Raw genomic sequence first — 15,373 nt, 5'->3', positions numbered from 1 at the left:
ATCTTTCACAACTAGGATTTTGGAAATATGATTTTGTGTGTTTTTTATGGATTTTTAAAAATGTTAAATCCATATAACTTCTTGGTCATATAACCTGATGATGTCAAACCGCCTTTTATAGATTCACAAACACATCAGTGATGTCACACCACATTTAATACTTTCGCAAACACATCCTACCCATAATATTAACAACAATAATAATAAGAAGAAGAAGAAGAAGAAAAATCCTTCCCCTCTTTAGTTTTTGAAATATGCTCCTGAACATTTAGACTTGCCGCATAACATTTTGTACTTTAACTTGGCTATGTCATGCTTATTAGGACCTTATATCAATTTAAGTAGTAGCACTGACAACACTCACAATGTGTTAGGAGCTGTAGAAAAACAGCCTATTATAGTAACAACATGTTTTTACTTTGAATAACTCATTACACACTTACCTATGTACTTGCACACTAATACTGTATAAAGTCTTAAAAGTTGAACTGTTAAAGCTGTACACTCAAATGGGAATCAGGCAGGGGAGGAGTGTGACAAGGAGGGCGAGGCCGGGCCATGATGATGAACAACCGGTGCTGAATCAGCTGATCAGCGGGAGAGCGAGATAAAGGGGAGCCGGAGGCACCAGTTCGAGAGAGAGAGACGCAAGCTGCCTCGTTGCATATGTACCTCTTTTTGTAATTGTTTTTTAAGTTGAGTTTCTTATTACACTTTGCTTACTGTTCAGCTGGTTCCCACCTCCTTGCCCGTAATTTATCTGTTACAATTGCGTTGCTGACGCTATGGGAAATTCCTTTCTCAACAACCTAGTTGAAGTCCATTGTACAATAATGGAAATTCAAAAATTGGCAATGGTATTTCAGCCCCATCCTTTAGGCACACAGTTGGCCTATATAAGCTGATGCAAAACAAACATTTCCTCAGAATTTTTCCACTGAGGGACAAGGAGTGCAATGCTCGCACTGCAAAGCTCTGGGTCAGTAGTGCGGCCAGCTTATGCAATGTCTCGTTCCCTTCATCTCAGGGGACCGAGATCACATGCGCAGTCAAGATGTTCCCTTTCGATTATGGCCTCTCAACATTGTGTTCTGATGCTGTGGGAACACTACTGATGTGAGATCACTCCCCACAGAGGGGCCTTGCCCGAGGCAAAGACACTTGAGGAATGATATGTATAGGATGACACAGGCCACATAGGATGGTGAAAATATGCCTCAATATGTATATATTAATGATCAATCTCCCTAAATAGTGAAAACCCAGGAGGGAAAATTAATCTAGACTGGGAATGTATATGAATCTTATAAATACACACAGTATAAGTACTTCACAACCATGGTTGGGAAGGAAGAGACTAATAAGAGGCACTCTCAATTTTGACAGCGGCCTACATACCGGCGGCTATATCAGAATTATAGCAGATAGCCCGCTCTTATAAATGTGCCTGGGCCCATCTGCTCATCTAATGGCTGCAGGATGGTGTTCATAACCGATCGAGCTAATCCTGGCCTATCTGGCAGGTTCCATTCAGGGGCCAAACGTACAGGATCATTGAAAAACGTATAACGTCTGAGTAAGAGCAGCCGTTGGACTTTCTGGTGCCCTCCTATGGTAAGATGGTGCCCTACACATAGTCTGCGTATAGGGAGTGGCGGTATTGCTTACACCCCCCTAAAGCAGCAGATACTTTGGAAGTGACGATTACTCCTTTTGGAAAAGGCCATGAGGCATCAGTGTATTACTCCCTGCTAATTCAGAGTCTGGGGGATGGAGCTTTAACTTCTCTCAAGAGATTATGTGAGAAAGATTTAAACTTGGTATTGGAGGAGGGAGTGTGGGATAGGATTCTAAAAAACATCAAGTCTGCATCTAGAGATGCAAGGGTGCGCCTTATGCAATTCAAGATTTTACGTAGATTCTATTGGACCCCTCGACATAAAATCATATTTCTAAAGTCCAAGTAGTGTACGATGTGTGTCAGATGTTTGTGAATGCATTACAGGTGGTCTGACATCACTATAGTTATAACAGGGATATAAATAATTTGCACTTTCGAGACACTACTCGGATTGCCCTTGTTGGGATCGCTGTTGTACGTTTTGCACTTTTGAGACATTCCGTAACTCGGATTGCCCTTGTTGGGATTGCTGTTGTGCTTTTTGCACTTTTGAGACACTCCTTAAATCGGATTGCCCTTGTTGGGATCGCTGTTGTGCGTTTTGCACTTTTGAGACACTCCTTAACTCGGATTGCCCTTGTTGGGATCGCTGTTGTGCGTTTTGCACTTTTGAGACACCCCTTAACTCGGATTGCCCTTGTTGGGATCGCTGTTGTGCGTTTTGCACTTTTGAGACACTCCTTAACTCGGACTGCACTTGTTGGGATCGCTGTTGTGCGTTTTGCACTTTTGAGACACCCCTTAACTCGGATTGCCCTTGTTGGGATCGCTGTTGTGCGTTTTGCACTTTTGAGACACTCCTTAACTCGGACTGCACTTGTTGGGATCGCTGTTGTGCGTTTTGCACTTTTGAGACACCCCTTAACTCGGATTGCCCTTGTTGGGATCGCTGTTGTGCGTTTTGCACTTTTGAGACACTCCTTAACTCGGACTGCACTTGTTGGGATCGCTGTTGTGCACTTTTGAGACACCCCTTAACCCTGATTGCATTTATTGGGATCGCTGTTGTGCCTTTTGCACTTTTGAGAAACCCCTTACCTCGGATTGCCCTTGTTGTACCTAATATACAATTGATTTATGTTAATGAAATGCCATTTAATTGTCATTTTAAAAACAAAGTATTTTATTTTTTTTTCTTTAGATAGGCTTGTATTTTCAAATGACAAAAAATAAGATTTTTACACAAAATGTGTAAATAAAAAGGAGGACGTTTACATTAAAAACCACAAACAAATATCCAGAGCTGCAAATGAATTATTTCTTTCTCTTGAGACCATTTATACTGTGTGGGAAAAATAGTGATATTATAAAGCATTGCCTTTTATGTTGTCATTGTACTAAAGCCAACAAAAGTGAAATTATGTGAAATCATTATCTTGAAAATATTTACGAAGATAAATATGGATATGAAGACCTTACCAAATAGGAAAACAATATTTAATAGGATAATTTGAATATGACAAGTTTAGACCTTTTAGGTAGGCCTGCTGTTGCAGTGTTTTTAAGTATGGACAAATGTGTGCAGGCTGCATTTAAATACGGCAACAAAAATCTATTTGTATAAATCTACTATGAAAAGTGATTCTAAATTATAGTATATTTAGCTTGTAATATTACACAAGTCAATTTAATGGAATTTTGTTATGAAATATCTTAAAAAGTGACCAAGTATGTTATTATCTTAACAATAAGATGCATTACTACAATTTTCCGTCTGTTTCTTTCAATATCAACATAATTCAGCCAAACCCATCAATCAGACCACAAGACCGATCATATTACAAGAGACCAAATTTCAGATGGAACTCAATTTCAACAAAATATGCAGTTACTGCATTTGTCTTTGCACTAGAATAGATTTTTACTGCCACACATATCCGAAGATAATGGGGGCATTTAATAATCGAGGGCAAAAAACAACAAAAACGACATACTCATGTATAGCAGGAGTTTATTTGTGCGTTAAAAGACAGTCGAAGGGATTTACATTCTTATGTACACATTAATTATACTTACATCTCAATGTAACAAGTTTGACTAAGTCAAACAATTGCATTTGAAAATTCTCTAAATGGTATCTCTTCCTGTGCTGCATACTTTTCCACTACCATGTAACATGGTACATGCTACAACATATATAGTTATAAACCACTGTTTTAATTTGTTAAGTATTTACTGACCAGACAGGTAATATTTAAATGGTTTGACAGTTATTCGTGGACAGAAAAATAAATAAAAAATACTGCTGGTCCACAATTAACTAAAAGGAAGCAACTGCAAAGCTCCTTTGTTGTACATCGAGGCCCTATCATTTTAAGGATGAGACATGTGACATCAGCAGGTTCAGCCTCATCATTAGATCTCATTAACCAGGTTAGCAAAATATGAATGCGTGTCAGCTCAACTGGATGACAGATTACTTATTACATTTATTTATTAAATTAATTCATTAAACTCCTTCAAAAACCACAAACATGGAGTGCTGTTATAATATCTCCTCTGAGATCCGCATGAGATGGCTGTACAGGCACATGTTCAATAGACAATATCAAACACAAAATTGTCTTGAAGGAAATAGTAGTTTACCCCAAAATTTGTTCTGTCGTTATTTCCTCACACTATTGTCATTCCAAACCTGTTATTTTTCTGTGAAACACAAAATGAGAACTTTGTGCGAAGATTCTTCAAAATATCTCCAATTGTGTTCCACAGAAAGTGTACATCGGTGTGTGTTTTGGTGGCTGGTAGCAGTGCAGGAGGTGATGCCCAAACATTCCTCTTTCTCGGTCTCCTGTGTCTCTGATCTTTACTCACACCTCTGAATTATGGACTTGGAGTGGATGTTTTGCAGGGGTAGAGCTTTAAGTTCAGTGGAACGTGCAGCAAGGTTCACATGTTGAAGCTTTCGCCACACCCACATGTTCCTTTGATGTTGGGATTGTTGAATACAAACTCGCTGGAAATTTTTGTTTCAACGAAATCCATCTCTGTGCCCAGCAATGTCAGCTGTGCCTTCTTCTCAATGAACACCCTCACGCCTGAAAAATGTGCAGCAACAAAACAAGTAAAATAGGTCTCCATGGTAATCTGGCAATAGAGTGCAACAGTCGGGTTCTGGAAGTAAAAACCCATTGATTTTCTCCATAGGCAAATTGATTTTGAACAATAACTTACAAACCTTTTAAGACAGAGCAACCATGAGCTCCATTTTTGAAATATGTTTACTAGTGGAATTCCTGGTGAAGAACTACACTACCCATGTTGGCAAACCACGGCAAGAGATATGCAGCGACCGCCCACTTTCGTGATGCAATACAAATGATGGAATCGCATCTGCCTCCCTACACTCTCAAACTACTTTATTTGTTTATCTCTGAATATTTTAAAATGTACTTTAAATGTATTGAATTAAAACTTATAATGAACAACGTATAATGAAGCTTCATGGGATTGTATTTCATTCCCTCATTAAATACATTGATTACCCAGTTTTGTACCTTTGTCTTGTTGTCTAAATTCTATGCACTTCAAAAAACAAAGTTTGTAATGTTGTGATTCACCTTGGAGATGGCTGGTTTGGTTGATGGCTGTGAAATGGCTGTGAGATGGCTTATGAAATCCCTATGAGAAAAAATATGTGGGAAAAACACTTCCAGAACCAAGATGGCTGGAAAAGTGGGCGGGGCACTGTTGCACTCTACTGTTTACTTAAGAATTTACACTTTAGACTGCTTAATGCAAAGATAAAAATAAATAATGTTCAAAAATAAATAAATAATATATATGTACTCTAAATCAATAAATGGAATGTTAATGTTGTCATAATATTAACTGGCACTCAAGGCATGCTTGTCCTGGACATACCAAAAAGTACTGATGTTGCTAACCTACCTATATTTTTCATTAGTATAACAGTTGCTCAGCTGTTTTCAAAATAATGTAGCTTTTCCAGTAACAAACTAGCTTTTCCAACGAGTAGCTGTGCACTGCACAGTGTGACAAAATGCTGTTTTACATCATAATGTATTGCACACTAGCAGGAGGTAATAATAAAACACTCCCTTCTTTAAAGTAGCATCGGGAAGTCGGATTCAGTTTATCAGATTGAATTCATTCAGTTATTTCATTAATAGTGAATTGTCTCCTGCATGCTTCACATTGGGAGCTATTTGTTTGGTGCACATAGTTGCTGCCTTTGCATGGTTTTCCAAGTTAGTCATTTATAGGGTTCCATTTCTTCTAAGGATGTTGCCTTAGAAGGTTGCAGTCTATGTACGCAGTAGACAACAATGCAGCTCATTATGTTTTGGATTAGAGCTATTATGTGCTTCTGTTGAGATGGAGTGTGTTCATTCATTTTCCTACTCACCATCTTGCAACACCTCCTCATCTGATTTGTCTTTCTCCTTGGTGTAGTCAAGAGTATAGGTGAGGCCATTGCAACCTCTGGTTCGAACGCCGACCTTAAGGCCAATCTGTTTGGGATCAGATGAATGGTGTACAAAATAAATTCAAAGAATGAGGGTGAAATAAAAAACAGCATGATTTCATTGCTGATGAATAACTCGAGTAAATACTCACATATTCTGTCTTATCTTGTAAAAGCTGTTTGACTTTATTCACAGCTGAAGGGGTCTGAAAATGAAGGAGAAAATACAATTGATTATCATCATTTGTAATTAAGAAATGAAAAATTACTGTGTCCAAGTGTCTTAATAATCCCAAAATATTATGACAAAAAGGTCATTTGAAATGTGACTGTGTGCATAATGTGAGTGATGTGTGTCCAAAGACGAGATCCACGCAGTCTCTTTAATTACCCTTTTCAGTAAATTGTAGATTAAAAACAACAACAAAACAACTAAGTCTCATAGAATGAACGTTACTATGCCTACATTTTTGCAATCTTTTATGTGCTGCGTTCTATGCTTTGTCTTATGAACGTTATGTGACTTTTGAAACATTTCAGCAAATCGAAACTGCATGCTTCAATAGAAGTTTGGTTGCAGTTTCCCAGTGAAATGTCCAGCAGGGGCGCCAAAAATTACGTCAAAAAGGTGACGTAATTAGACAACGTTCTTAAGGTGAATATCAGATGGATGTTTTAATGAGTAAAACATACATCCCTAGCATAAACTTTTACCTAAACAATAGTATTTTAAAAGTAAATGAGAGGTTAAAAAAACAGCCATCCTTACCCTTAACCAACCGATAGTGTCCTAAAGCCAAATAAAAAAACTTAAATGCACACTTTCTGAAGCAACCACGTCATCTCATTTCGCTTCTATGACACTTTCATCTCATGTGTCAGCTTCTGTGATTGGCTTGGCTCGAACCGCGGTCTGCCAAGTACTCAATGAGGTCCAAAACTCAATAAGGTAAACTACCACGGAAGCTGATCATGTTGGAACAAGTGTGTAAATGTAGGTGTGTCTGTAGGTGTGTCTGTAATACAAGTGCTAAAATGTATCGTTTTTCAAATGATGTGTTATAGTAAAAGTGCTTTGATATCAAGCAGTGTGTGAGTAATAGTGTGAAAAATATATTTATAAAAGACATAATCAGCTGTTGCAGTCCTGATTTGTGTGAAAGTGAATCAGTATACACTCACCTAAAGGATTATTAGGAACACCATACTAATACTGTGTTTGACCCCCTTTCGCCTTCAGAACTGCCTTAAATCTACGTGGCATTGATTCAACAAGGTGCTGAAAGCATTCTTTAGAAATGTTGGCCCATATTGATAGGATAGCATCTTGCAGTTAATGGAGATTTGTGGGATGCACATCCAGGGCATGAAGCTCCCGTTCCACCACATCCCAAAGATGCTCTATTGGGTTGAGATCTGGTGGAACAGTGAACTCATTGTCATGTTCAAGAAACCAATTTGAAATGATTTGAGCTTTGTGACATGGTGCATTATCCTGCTGGAAGTAGCCATCAGAGGATGGGTACATGGTGGCCATAAAGGGATGGACATGGTCAGAAACAATGCTCAGGTAGGCCGTGGCATTTAAACGATGCCCAATTGGCACTAAGGGGCCTAAAGTGTGCCAAGAAAACATCCCCCACACCATTACACCACCACCACCAGCCTGCACAGTGGTAACAAGACACGATGGATCCATGTTCTCATTCTGTTTACGCCAAAGTCTGACTCTACCATCTGAATGTCTCAACAGAAATCGCGACTCATCAGACCAGGCAACATTTTTCCAGTCTTCAACTGTTCAATTTTGGTGAGCTCTTGCAAATTGTAGCCTCTTTTTCCTATTTGTAGTGGAGATGAGTGGTACCCGGTGGGGTCTTCTGCTGTTGTAGCCCATCCGCCTCAAGGTTGTGCATGTTGTGGCTTCACAAATGCTTTGCTGCATACCTCGGTTGTAACGAGTGGTTATTTCAGGCAAAGTTGCTCTTCTATCAGCTTGAATCAGTCGGCCCATTCTCCTCTGACCTCTAGCATCAACAAGGCATTTTCTCCCACAGGACTGCCACATACTGGATGTTTTTCCCCTTTTCACACCATTCTTTGTAAACCCTAGAAATGGTTGTGCGTGAAAATCCCAGTAACTGAGCAGATTGTGAAATACTGAGACCGGCCCGTCTGGCACCAACAACCATGCCACGCTCAAAATTGCTTAAATCACCTTTCTTTCCCATTCTGACATTCAGTTTGGAGTTCAGGAGATTGTCTTGACCAGGACCACACCCCTAAATGCATTGAAGCAACTGCCATGTGATTGGTTGATTAGATAATTGCATTAATGAGAAATTGAACAGGTGTTCCTAATAATCCTTTAGGTGAGTGTATAATAATAATATAATGAAGCAATCAATAATTTCACCAGGAAACTGCAGCAAAACGCACAGTGCATAAAACTCAACATTCATGAGACTAAGTTACAGCTATGACACTAAATCAACTCGAGAGCTTGCGAATCAGAAATATCGAATCCATTTCTTAAGTTGTATATAGGCCATGTTCTGTATTCTTAGCTTCAATTGGAAACACATGCACTTGCACATGAATGAGTGTTTTAAGGAATTTGGAGAATGTAATAGAAATGTCTGGGTCACTGGATCTGAACAATCTAATAAATTAAATCACCCATTTTTGTGACACTGAAGCAAGGAATACTTATCATTTTAAGGCAGTGGTTTCGGTCACGTGCACAGTTTTGATGCAATGATCAAAAGCACCTCTGCAAAGTTGTAACTCACTCGTAAGTTTTACTTACTTAAATCTTTTTTTTTTCCTCCCCTTTTTCTCCCAATTTGAAATGCCCAATTCCCAATGTACTCTTAAGTCCTCGTGGTGGCGTAGTGACTCGCCTCAATCCAGGTGGTGGAGGACGAATCTCAGCTGCCTCTGCGTCTGAGACCGTCAATCCGCGCATGTTGCTTGTTGAGTGCATTACTATGGCGATATAGCGCATGCCACCACGGCATCCACACACAACTCACCACGCCCCCCCAACGAGAGCGAACCACATTATAGCGATCACAAGGATGTTACCCCAAGTGACTCTACCCTCCCTAGCAACCAGGCCAATTTGGTTGCTTAGGAGACCTGACTGGAGTCACTCATCCCACCCTGGGATTCGAACTAGCAAACTCCAGGGGTGGTAGTCAGCCTCTTTACCACGGAGCTACACAGTCCCCCTAAATTTATTGTTTTAACAAAGTAGAAGCATTTCCTGAAGACAAATCAATTCAGTATCTACACAAAAGTAAACATTTGTGTTCTAGTGGAATGCTTCCATCTGTAGAGTCAACAAAATCCAATTGAGAACAAAAAGGAGAAATAAGAAGATCTTTCAAAAGGGTATATTGACAGTGTACACTAACAGGCTATACATTATATAGTATACAAAGCATATAACATTAAGATTCAAAAGGAGATATTCAAGGCTTTATAAAAGTTAATACTCTTTTGGGCTTTTCAGTTTTTTTTACTCCTGTTAATGCATTAAAATTATTATTTATTTCCATTTTAAAGAGTGTAAAATTTGTGTTTTTATTATGACCATTTCTGTGATGGGAGAAGTGCTTATACACAACCATCCACGATAGCAATACCGGTATATGGAAATTAGATAATTTAATGGGAAGTCTGCTGACATCAAAGTTACAATTAAGAAAAAAGTAAATGCCTCTAATTTTCTTAATTATATTTGGGATTTAAAATCATAACTTATCACTTGAACGAATATCATTTTGAATCCATTTGACTTTGAGGATGATGTTGGATGATTCAAAATCGAGAACAGATGGATGCAACATTCTTAAAATAGCTAAACTATTGAGGTGTGACCACCGGACAATCAAACTTTTTCTTGCGAATAGTCAACTGGGGCGCAAAGAACACATGGAGAAGAAAAGGTGCAAATTAAATGCAAAAGATTTGAGAATAATTTAACGTGAAACTTCTAGGAATTTATAATCCTCCAATGCTGCCATATTCTAGAACTGCAACCTACCTGGAGTTTCCAGAAGGTGCTAAGTGCTCAGAGACATGGCCAAGGTCAAGAAGGCTGAAACATGACCACCACTGAATATTTTCACAAGTTGAAGCATCAAGATTGAGCAAAGAAACTTTTCAAAGGTTTTAAGGACAGATGAAATGAGAGAGAGACTCTTGAATGACTAGATGGATGGGCACGTGGTTGGATCACTAATGGACACAGGGCACCACTTCGAGTCAGGTGCCAGAAAGGTGGAGGAGGGGTACTGGTATGGGCTGCCATCATTAAGGATGAGGTAGTTGGACCTTGTCGAGTTGAAGATGGACTCTCAAAACTACTGCCAGTTTCTGGAAAGTACTTTCTTCAAGTATTCAAGAAGGCCATGATCTTTATGCAGGACAATGCTCCATCACATGCATCCAAGTACTCCACTGCTTGGCTAGCCAGCAAGGGCCTCAAAGATGCCCAAATAATGACTTGGCCCCCTTCATCAGCTGACTTAAATCCTACTGAGAAATGGTGGGCCCTTCTCAAACATGAGATTTACAGTGAGGGAAGACAATACACCTCTTTGAACAGCATTTAGGAGGTTGTGGTTACTGCTTCAGCGAAAGTTGATCATGAACAGATCAAGAAACTGACAGACTGGATGGATAAATTGCTCAAGGGAGTAATTGAAAAGATGGGTGGCTATATTGGTCACTGAATATTTGTGAAAGGCCAAAAATGTATTTAATTGTCATTTTGGTTTTGTGAAAGACAGGCAGACAGAAAGACAGGCAGACAATATTCTACAAACCACAACAACTAAACTCTAGAAGCTTCTGATGCAGAAACTCAACACAGAGGCTAAACATATACACAACCCTCCTCCAAATAGAGTGGGGGTTCAATCTTCAGCTGGCTGGCAGGAGCCGCCACTGGCAGGTCACGTGACCTGTCAGTGGATGGCTGGTAGCTGCCAGTCTGAGCCTGGCATGTCACGTGACCTGTCAGTGGCTGGCTAGTTGTCTGGCAGTCTGCCTTTGGCAAGTTTCAGAAACCATTGATTTTTGACAGTGTTTGTGTTTTGTGTTCCTCCCTTTCTAGCTCATTTATTATGCATCTGTTGATATGATTATGTTCTTTAGTATGATTGATGTTTTGGGGACTGTTATCCCAATATAACCAGTCAAATGGCCGTGATCAGACTGGCAGCTTACAGACGCTTGCTGGACGCTCATCCAGTCAGTCGCGGCTGATCAGCGAGTATTACGCGTTGCCTGACACTCTCACTGCAAGGAAATAAATTGTTTTCTTATTATGAATATAATGTCATGCATCTATTCTTTAGTATGATTGATGTTTTGGGGACTGTTATCCCAATATAACCAGTCAAATGGCCGTGATCAGACTGGCAGTTTACAGACGCTTGCTGGACGCTCATCCAGTCAGTCGCGGCTGATCAGCGAGTATAACGCGTTGCCTGACACTCTCGCTGCAAGGAAATAAATTGTTTTCTTATTATGAACATAATATGCATTTATTTATTTGTATGATTGATGTTTTAGAGAATTTTATCCCAATTAAACCAATCAAATGGCCCTGATCATGACTGGTTGCTTACTGTTACTGTTGCCTGCCTCTCATTCTAAGGATATAAACCTAATTTGCGGACGAAACGAGAATGAGAATGTTAAGGTCACAACAAATAATACATTTTTAACTGCCACCATAATTTAGTTACATTATAATGTAATGTTTTGTCTTAAGGTTAATATGTAAACATTACATTGTGCAGATGTTTTAAAGCACCTAACCCGACCCCTGAAACGCAGAGGTTAGGTCATAGGGCAAAAGGGGTTGCAGTCAGGAGAAAAAATATGTAAATGTAAAAGTACTTTACTTGCCTGCCATGATTGTGGATTATCATGTGTAAATTCAGAGACCTACTGAACAAAAGTAAATAAGGATACAAAAATACATTCCATATACTTATAACAATCTGAAACAAGCGACATCATTAATATGAATACATAATCTTAAGTCATCATAATTGTTATCATTTATAATTAAGGTTTCCGGTAAAGTTCTGGAAGTCTGCGATACATTATTTTTGAAGTGGCAACATACAAGGCTACAATTAAGACGAAACTTAGCCTACCTCCCACTTCGTAAGATCCCATTTTTATTGCCCTGGGTAGTTTATTCGAAACTGTCAAATTCTGATATAGTTTACAATTGTTTACGTAGCATACGTCAATTATAGGCTAAATTATTTTAATCCCGTTTACTGAAGTGGCAACATGCCATACACCTCACAATTCTTTCTTTCGTCATAAGATACCACCGTTTAGTGGGGTCGGGTGGGTAGGCGATTCAAACAGTCAGATCCCGGCACACACGTGACGTTACAAACAAGTTTATCTAAATATTTAGTTAAATTCATTATTAAAATATATATATATATGTATGTAGTTCACAATATAGTTATTGAATATAATTATATATTTAGTGAAAGTGTTTAACCATTAGGGAACAATAGAGAAAGATTCACTCACTGTTAGGCCTACTCTGTGAATAGATGGATACAGCGTCCAGCAAGCGTCTGTAAGCTGCCAGTCTGATCACGGCCATTTGACTGGTTATATTGGTATTACAGTCCCCAAAACATCAATTATACACAAGAAAAGATGCATGACATTATATTCATAATAAGAAAACAATTTATTTCCTTGCAGTGAGAGTGTCAGGCAGCGTTATACTGCTGATCAGCCGCGACTGACTGGATGAGCGTCCAGCAAGCGTCTGTAAGCTGCCAGTCTGATCACGGCCATTTGACTGGTTATATTGGTATTACAGTCCCCAAAACATCAATTATACACAAGAAAAGATGCATGACATTATATTCATAATAAGAAAACAATTTATTTCCTTGCAGTGAGAGTGTCAGGCAACGTTATACTACGCTGATCAGCCGCGACTGACTGGATGAGCGTCCAGCAAGCGTCTGTAAGCTGCCAGTCTGATCACGGCCATTTGACTGGTTATATTGGGATAACAGTCCCCAAAACATCAATCATACTAAAGAACATAATCATATCAACAGATGCATAATAAATGAGCTAGAAAGGGAGGAACACAAAACACAAAAACTGTCAAAAATCAATGGTTTCTGAAACTTGCCAAAGGCAGACTGCCAGACAACTAGCCAGCCACTGACAGGTCACGTGACATGCCAGGCTCAGACTGGCAGCTGCCAGCCAGCCACTGACAGGTCACGTGACATGCCAGGCTCAGACTGGCAGCTGCCAGCCAGCCACTGACAGGTCACGTGACCTGCCAGAGCGGTCACGTGACATGCCAGGCTCAGACTGGCAGCTGCCAGCCAGCCACTGGCAGGTCATGTGACCTGCCAGTGGCGGCTCCTGCCAGCCAGCTGAAGATTGAACCCCTACTGTCCAAATACCTGCTAACCTGGATAGACTGACATTGATGTCACATTTAATTTGCTCAACACAACCACGATGTGAATCAAATCTACTCGGCCCGTACATTTGAATGATACCCTTCAAAAGTTATCCAACAGTAGTTAGTTATTGATCAGATATCCGAGCTCTGAATCCTAGTAAACACATTTGTCACGTACACTGTGGCATAATTTAAAATAAACGATTTATTTATCTTCATTATTGTGTGGTATGATAAAGACAGTACTCACGAGCGTTAAAGCTGCTCTTGTGGGCAGTATTTTCCGTCTGCTGACCGCCCTAACTGTCGCCCGTGCTATGGAGGCTGCCATGTTAAAGTTACTTAATCTCACTCACGTAAACATGAAAATGCTGGTGACACACGGAACACCCGCCCACTGAACGCACTGGATTGGTTGGTTGTTTGAGTGACAGATTCGGATGCCTCTAATCAGCTAATGCTGGTGTTTAACTCACCACGTGACAATGTAAGTTATTGTGCAATTTACGTAAAGTCAGAAAACGTCTTGTCTTATGAATTTTGAAAAATGACCGTGGAACGCGGTCTGTGACATTATTGCATTTGATTGTGAACTGTGTCCTGTTAGACAATAAGGAGTATTCCATCAGGACGTTTTTTGTCTGCCTGCAGACACCGATCAGCCACAACATTAAAACCACCTGCCTAATATTGTGTAAGTCCCCTCGTGCAGCCAAAACAGCGCCAACTCACATCTCAGAATAGAGATGATATTCTTCTCACCGCAATTGTATAAAGTGATTAGTTAACGTAGACTTTGTCCGTTTGAACCAGTCTGGCCATTCTCTGTTTACGTCTCTCATCATTTAATGTCGTGGCTGATCGTGTATGTCCATGTAATATGAATAATATTAAACTATTAATTCCAAAGATTGGAACAAACTACATAGAAAAGAAAATCCATCCCAGCAATCTTTGTAAATCATTAAAAAAAAAATCTGTATCCAAAAATCATAAACAACTGTAATTGGTCCAAGATGATCCACGCTGAGAAAAGTAACAGGTACCACGTGACTACTCCGTTTAATTGACTGTCGCACCACCAGATAGAGCTCTGTGTCATAAGCATGAAAACATTCTGCCTTGGTACGTACCTTTATTATTAGAAATGGCTGTCTTCTATTTAATTACCCTTTTCTCTGATGTAAAATGTTATAATTTAATTCCAAATTACACATTAAAATGATCATCACATACAGCTAACGCACCAAAAAAATAATTAATATGGCAAGCCGTTTTAACTTTTATTCATTTCCAGGATATGAATTCTTGATATCAACAATTCAATTTTCACTAGTTAAAATGATAGTTATTGATATCAGGGATTCGATATCTACTAGTAACAATGCTAATTCTTGATATCAACAATTACATTTTTACTAGTTAAAATGCTCATTCTAGATATCAAGAATTGTATTTCAACTAGTAAAAACTATAATTCTTGATATCTGTAATTGTATTTTCACTAGTGAAATGTCACCATAGGCTGCCATTCAAAATCAATTGTTGATATCAGCAATTGATTTCTTGTTGAAATTACAATTTCACATATCAGAAATACAATTCGTACTAGTAAAAACCTTTATTTTTGATATCAAGGATTCAATTGTCACTAGTTGAAATGTCTATTCTTGATATCAACAATTGAATTGCTATTAGTAAGAAAGCCATTTTAGATATCTGAAATTATGTTGATATCATAAATAAATTTTCAGATATCAAAAATTAACATTTTTAC

At 39.0% G+C, this 15,373-nt stretch overlaps 1 protein-coding gene across 1 annotated transcript; it reads right to left on the bottom strand.

Moving 5' to 3' along the window:
- Positions 1–3,622: 3,622 nt before the first annotated feature.
- On the bottom strand, positions 3,623–13,942 carry isca1 (iron-sulfur cluster assembly 1). Its single transcript, XM_052125343.1, has 4 exons — positions 13,847–13,942; positions 6,263–6,316; positions 6,051–6,156; positions 3,623–4,719 (listed from the first exon to the last, which is right to left on the bottom strand). Exons 1-4 carry the CDS (start codon positions 13,925–13,927, stop codon positions 4,571–4,573), a joined length of 390 nt encoding a protein of 129 aa, XP_051981303.1. The 5' UTR covers positions 13,928–13,942; the 3' UTR covers positions 3,623–4,570.
- Positions 13,943–15,373: the final 1,431 nt, after the last annotated feature.

Source organism: Xyrauchen texanus, chromosome 4, assembly GCF_025860055.1.
Source record: "Xyrauchen texanus isolate HMW12.3.18 chromosome 4, RBS_HiC_50CHRs, whole genome shotgun sequence".
NCBI lineage: Eukaryota > Metazoa > Chordata > Actinopteri > Cypriniformes > Catostomidae > Xyrauchen > Xyrauchen texanus.
The sequence above is the reverse complement of the archived record's forward strand: the minus strand, read 5'-3'. Positions and strand labels throughout refer to the sequence as shown.

Excerpts from the sequence above, each read along its gene's own strand:
- isca1 (XM_052125343.1), bottom strand. The coding sequence starts at position 13,927 with ATGGCAGCCTCCATAGCACGGGCGACAGTTAGGGCGGTCAGCAGACGG. Across the intron at positions 6,317-13,846 it reads CAAGAGCAGCTTTAACGCTC|ACCCCTTCAGCTGTGAATAA; the intron begins GTGAGTACTGTC and ends CTTCATTTTCAG. Across the intron at positions 4,720-6,050 it reads TGAGGAGGTGTTGCAAGATG|GCGTGAGGGTGTTCATTGAG; the intron begins GTGAGTAGGAAA and ends CACATTTTTCAG.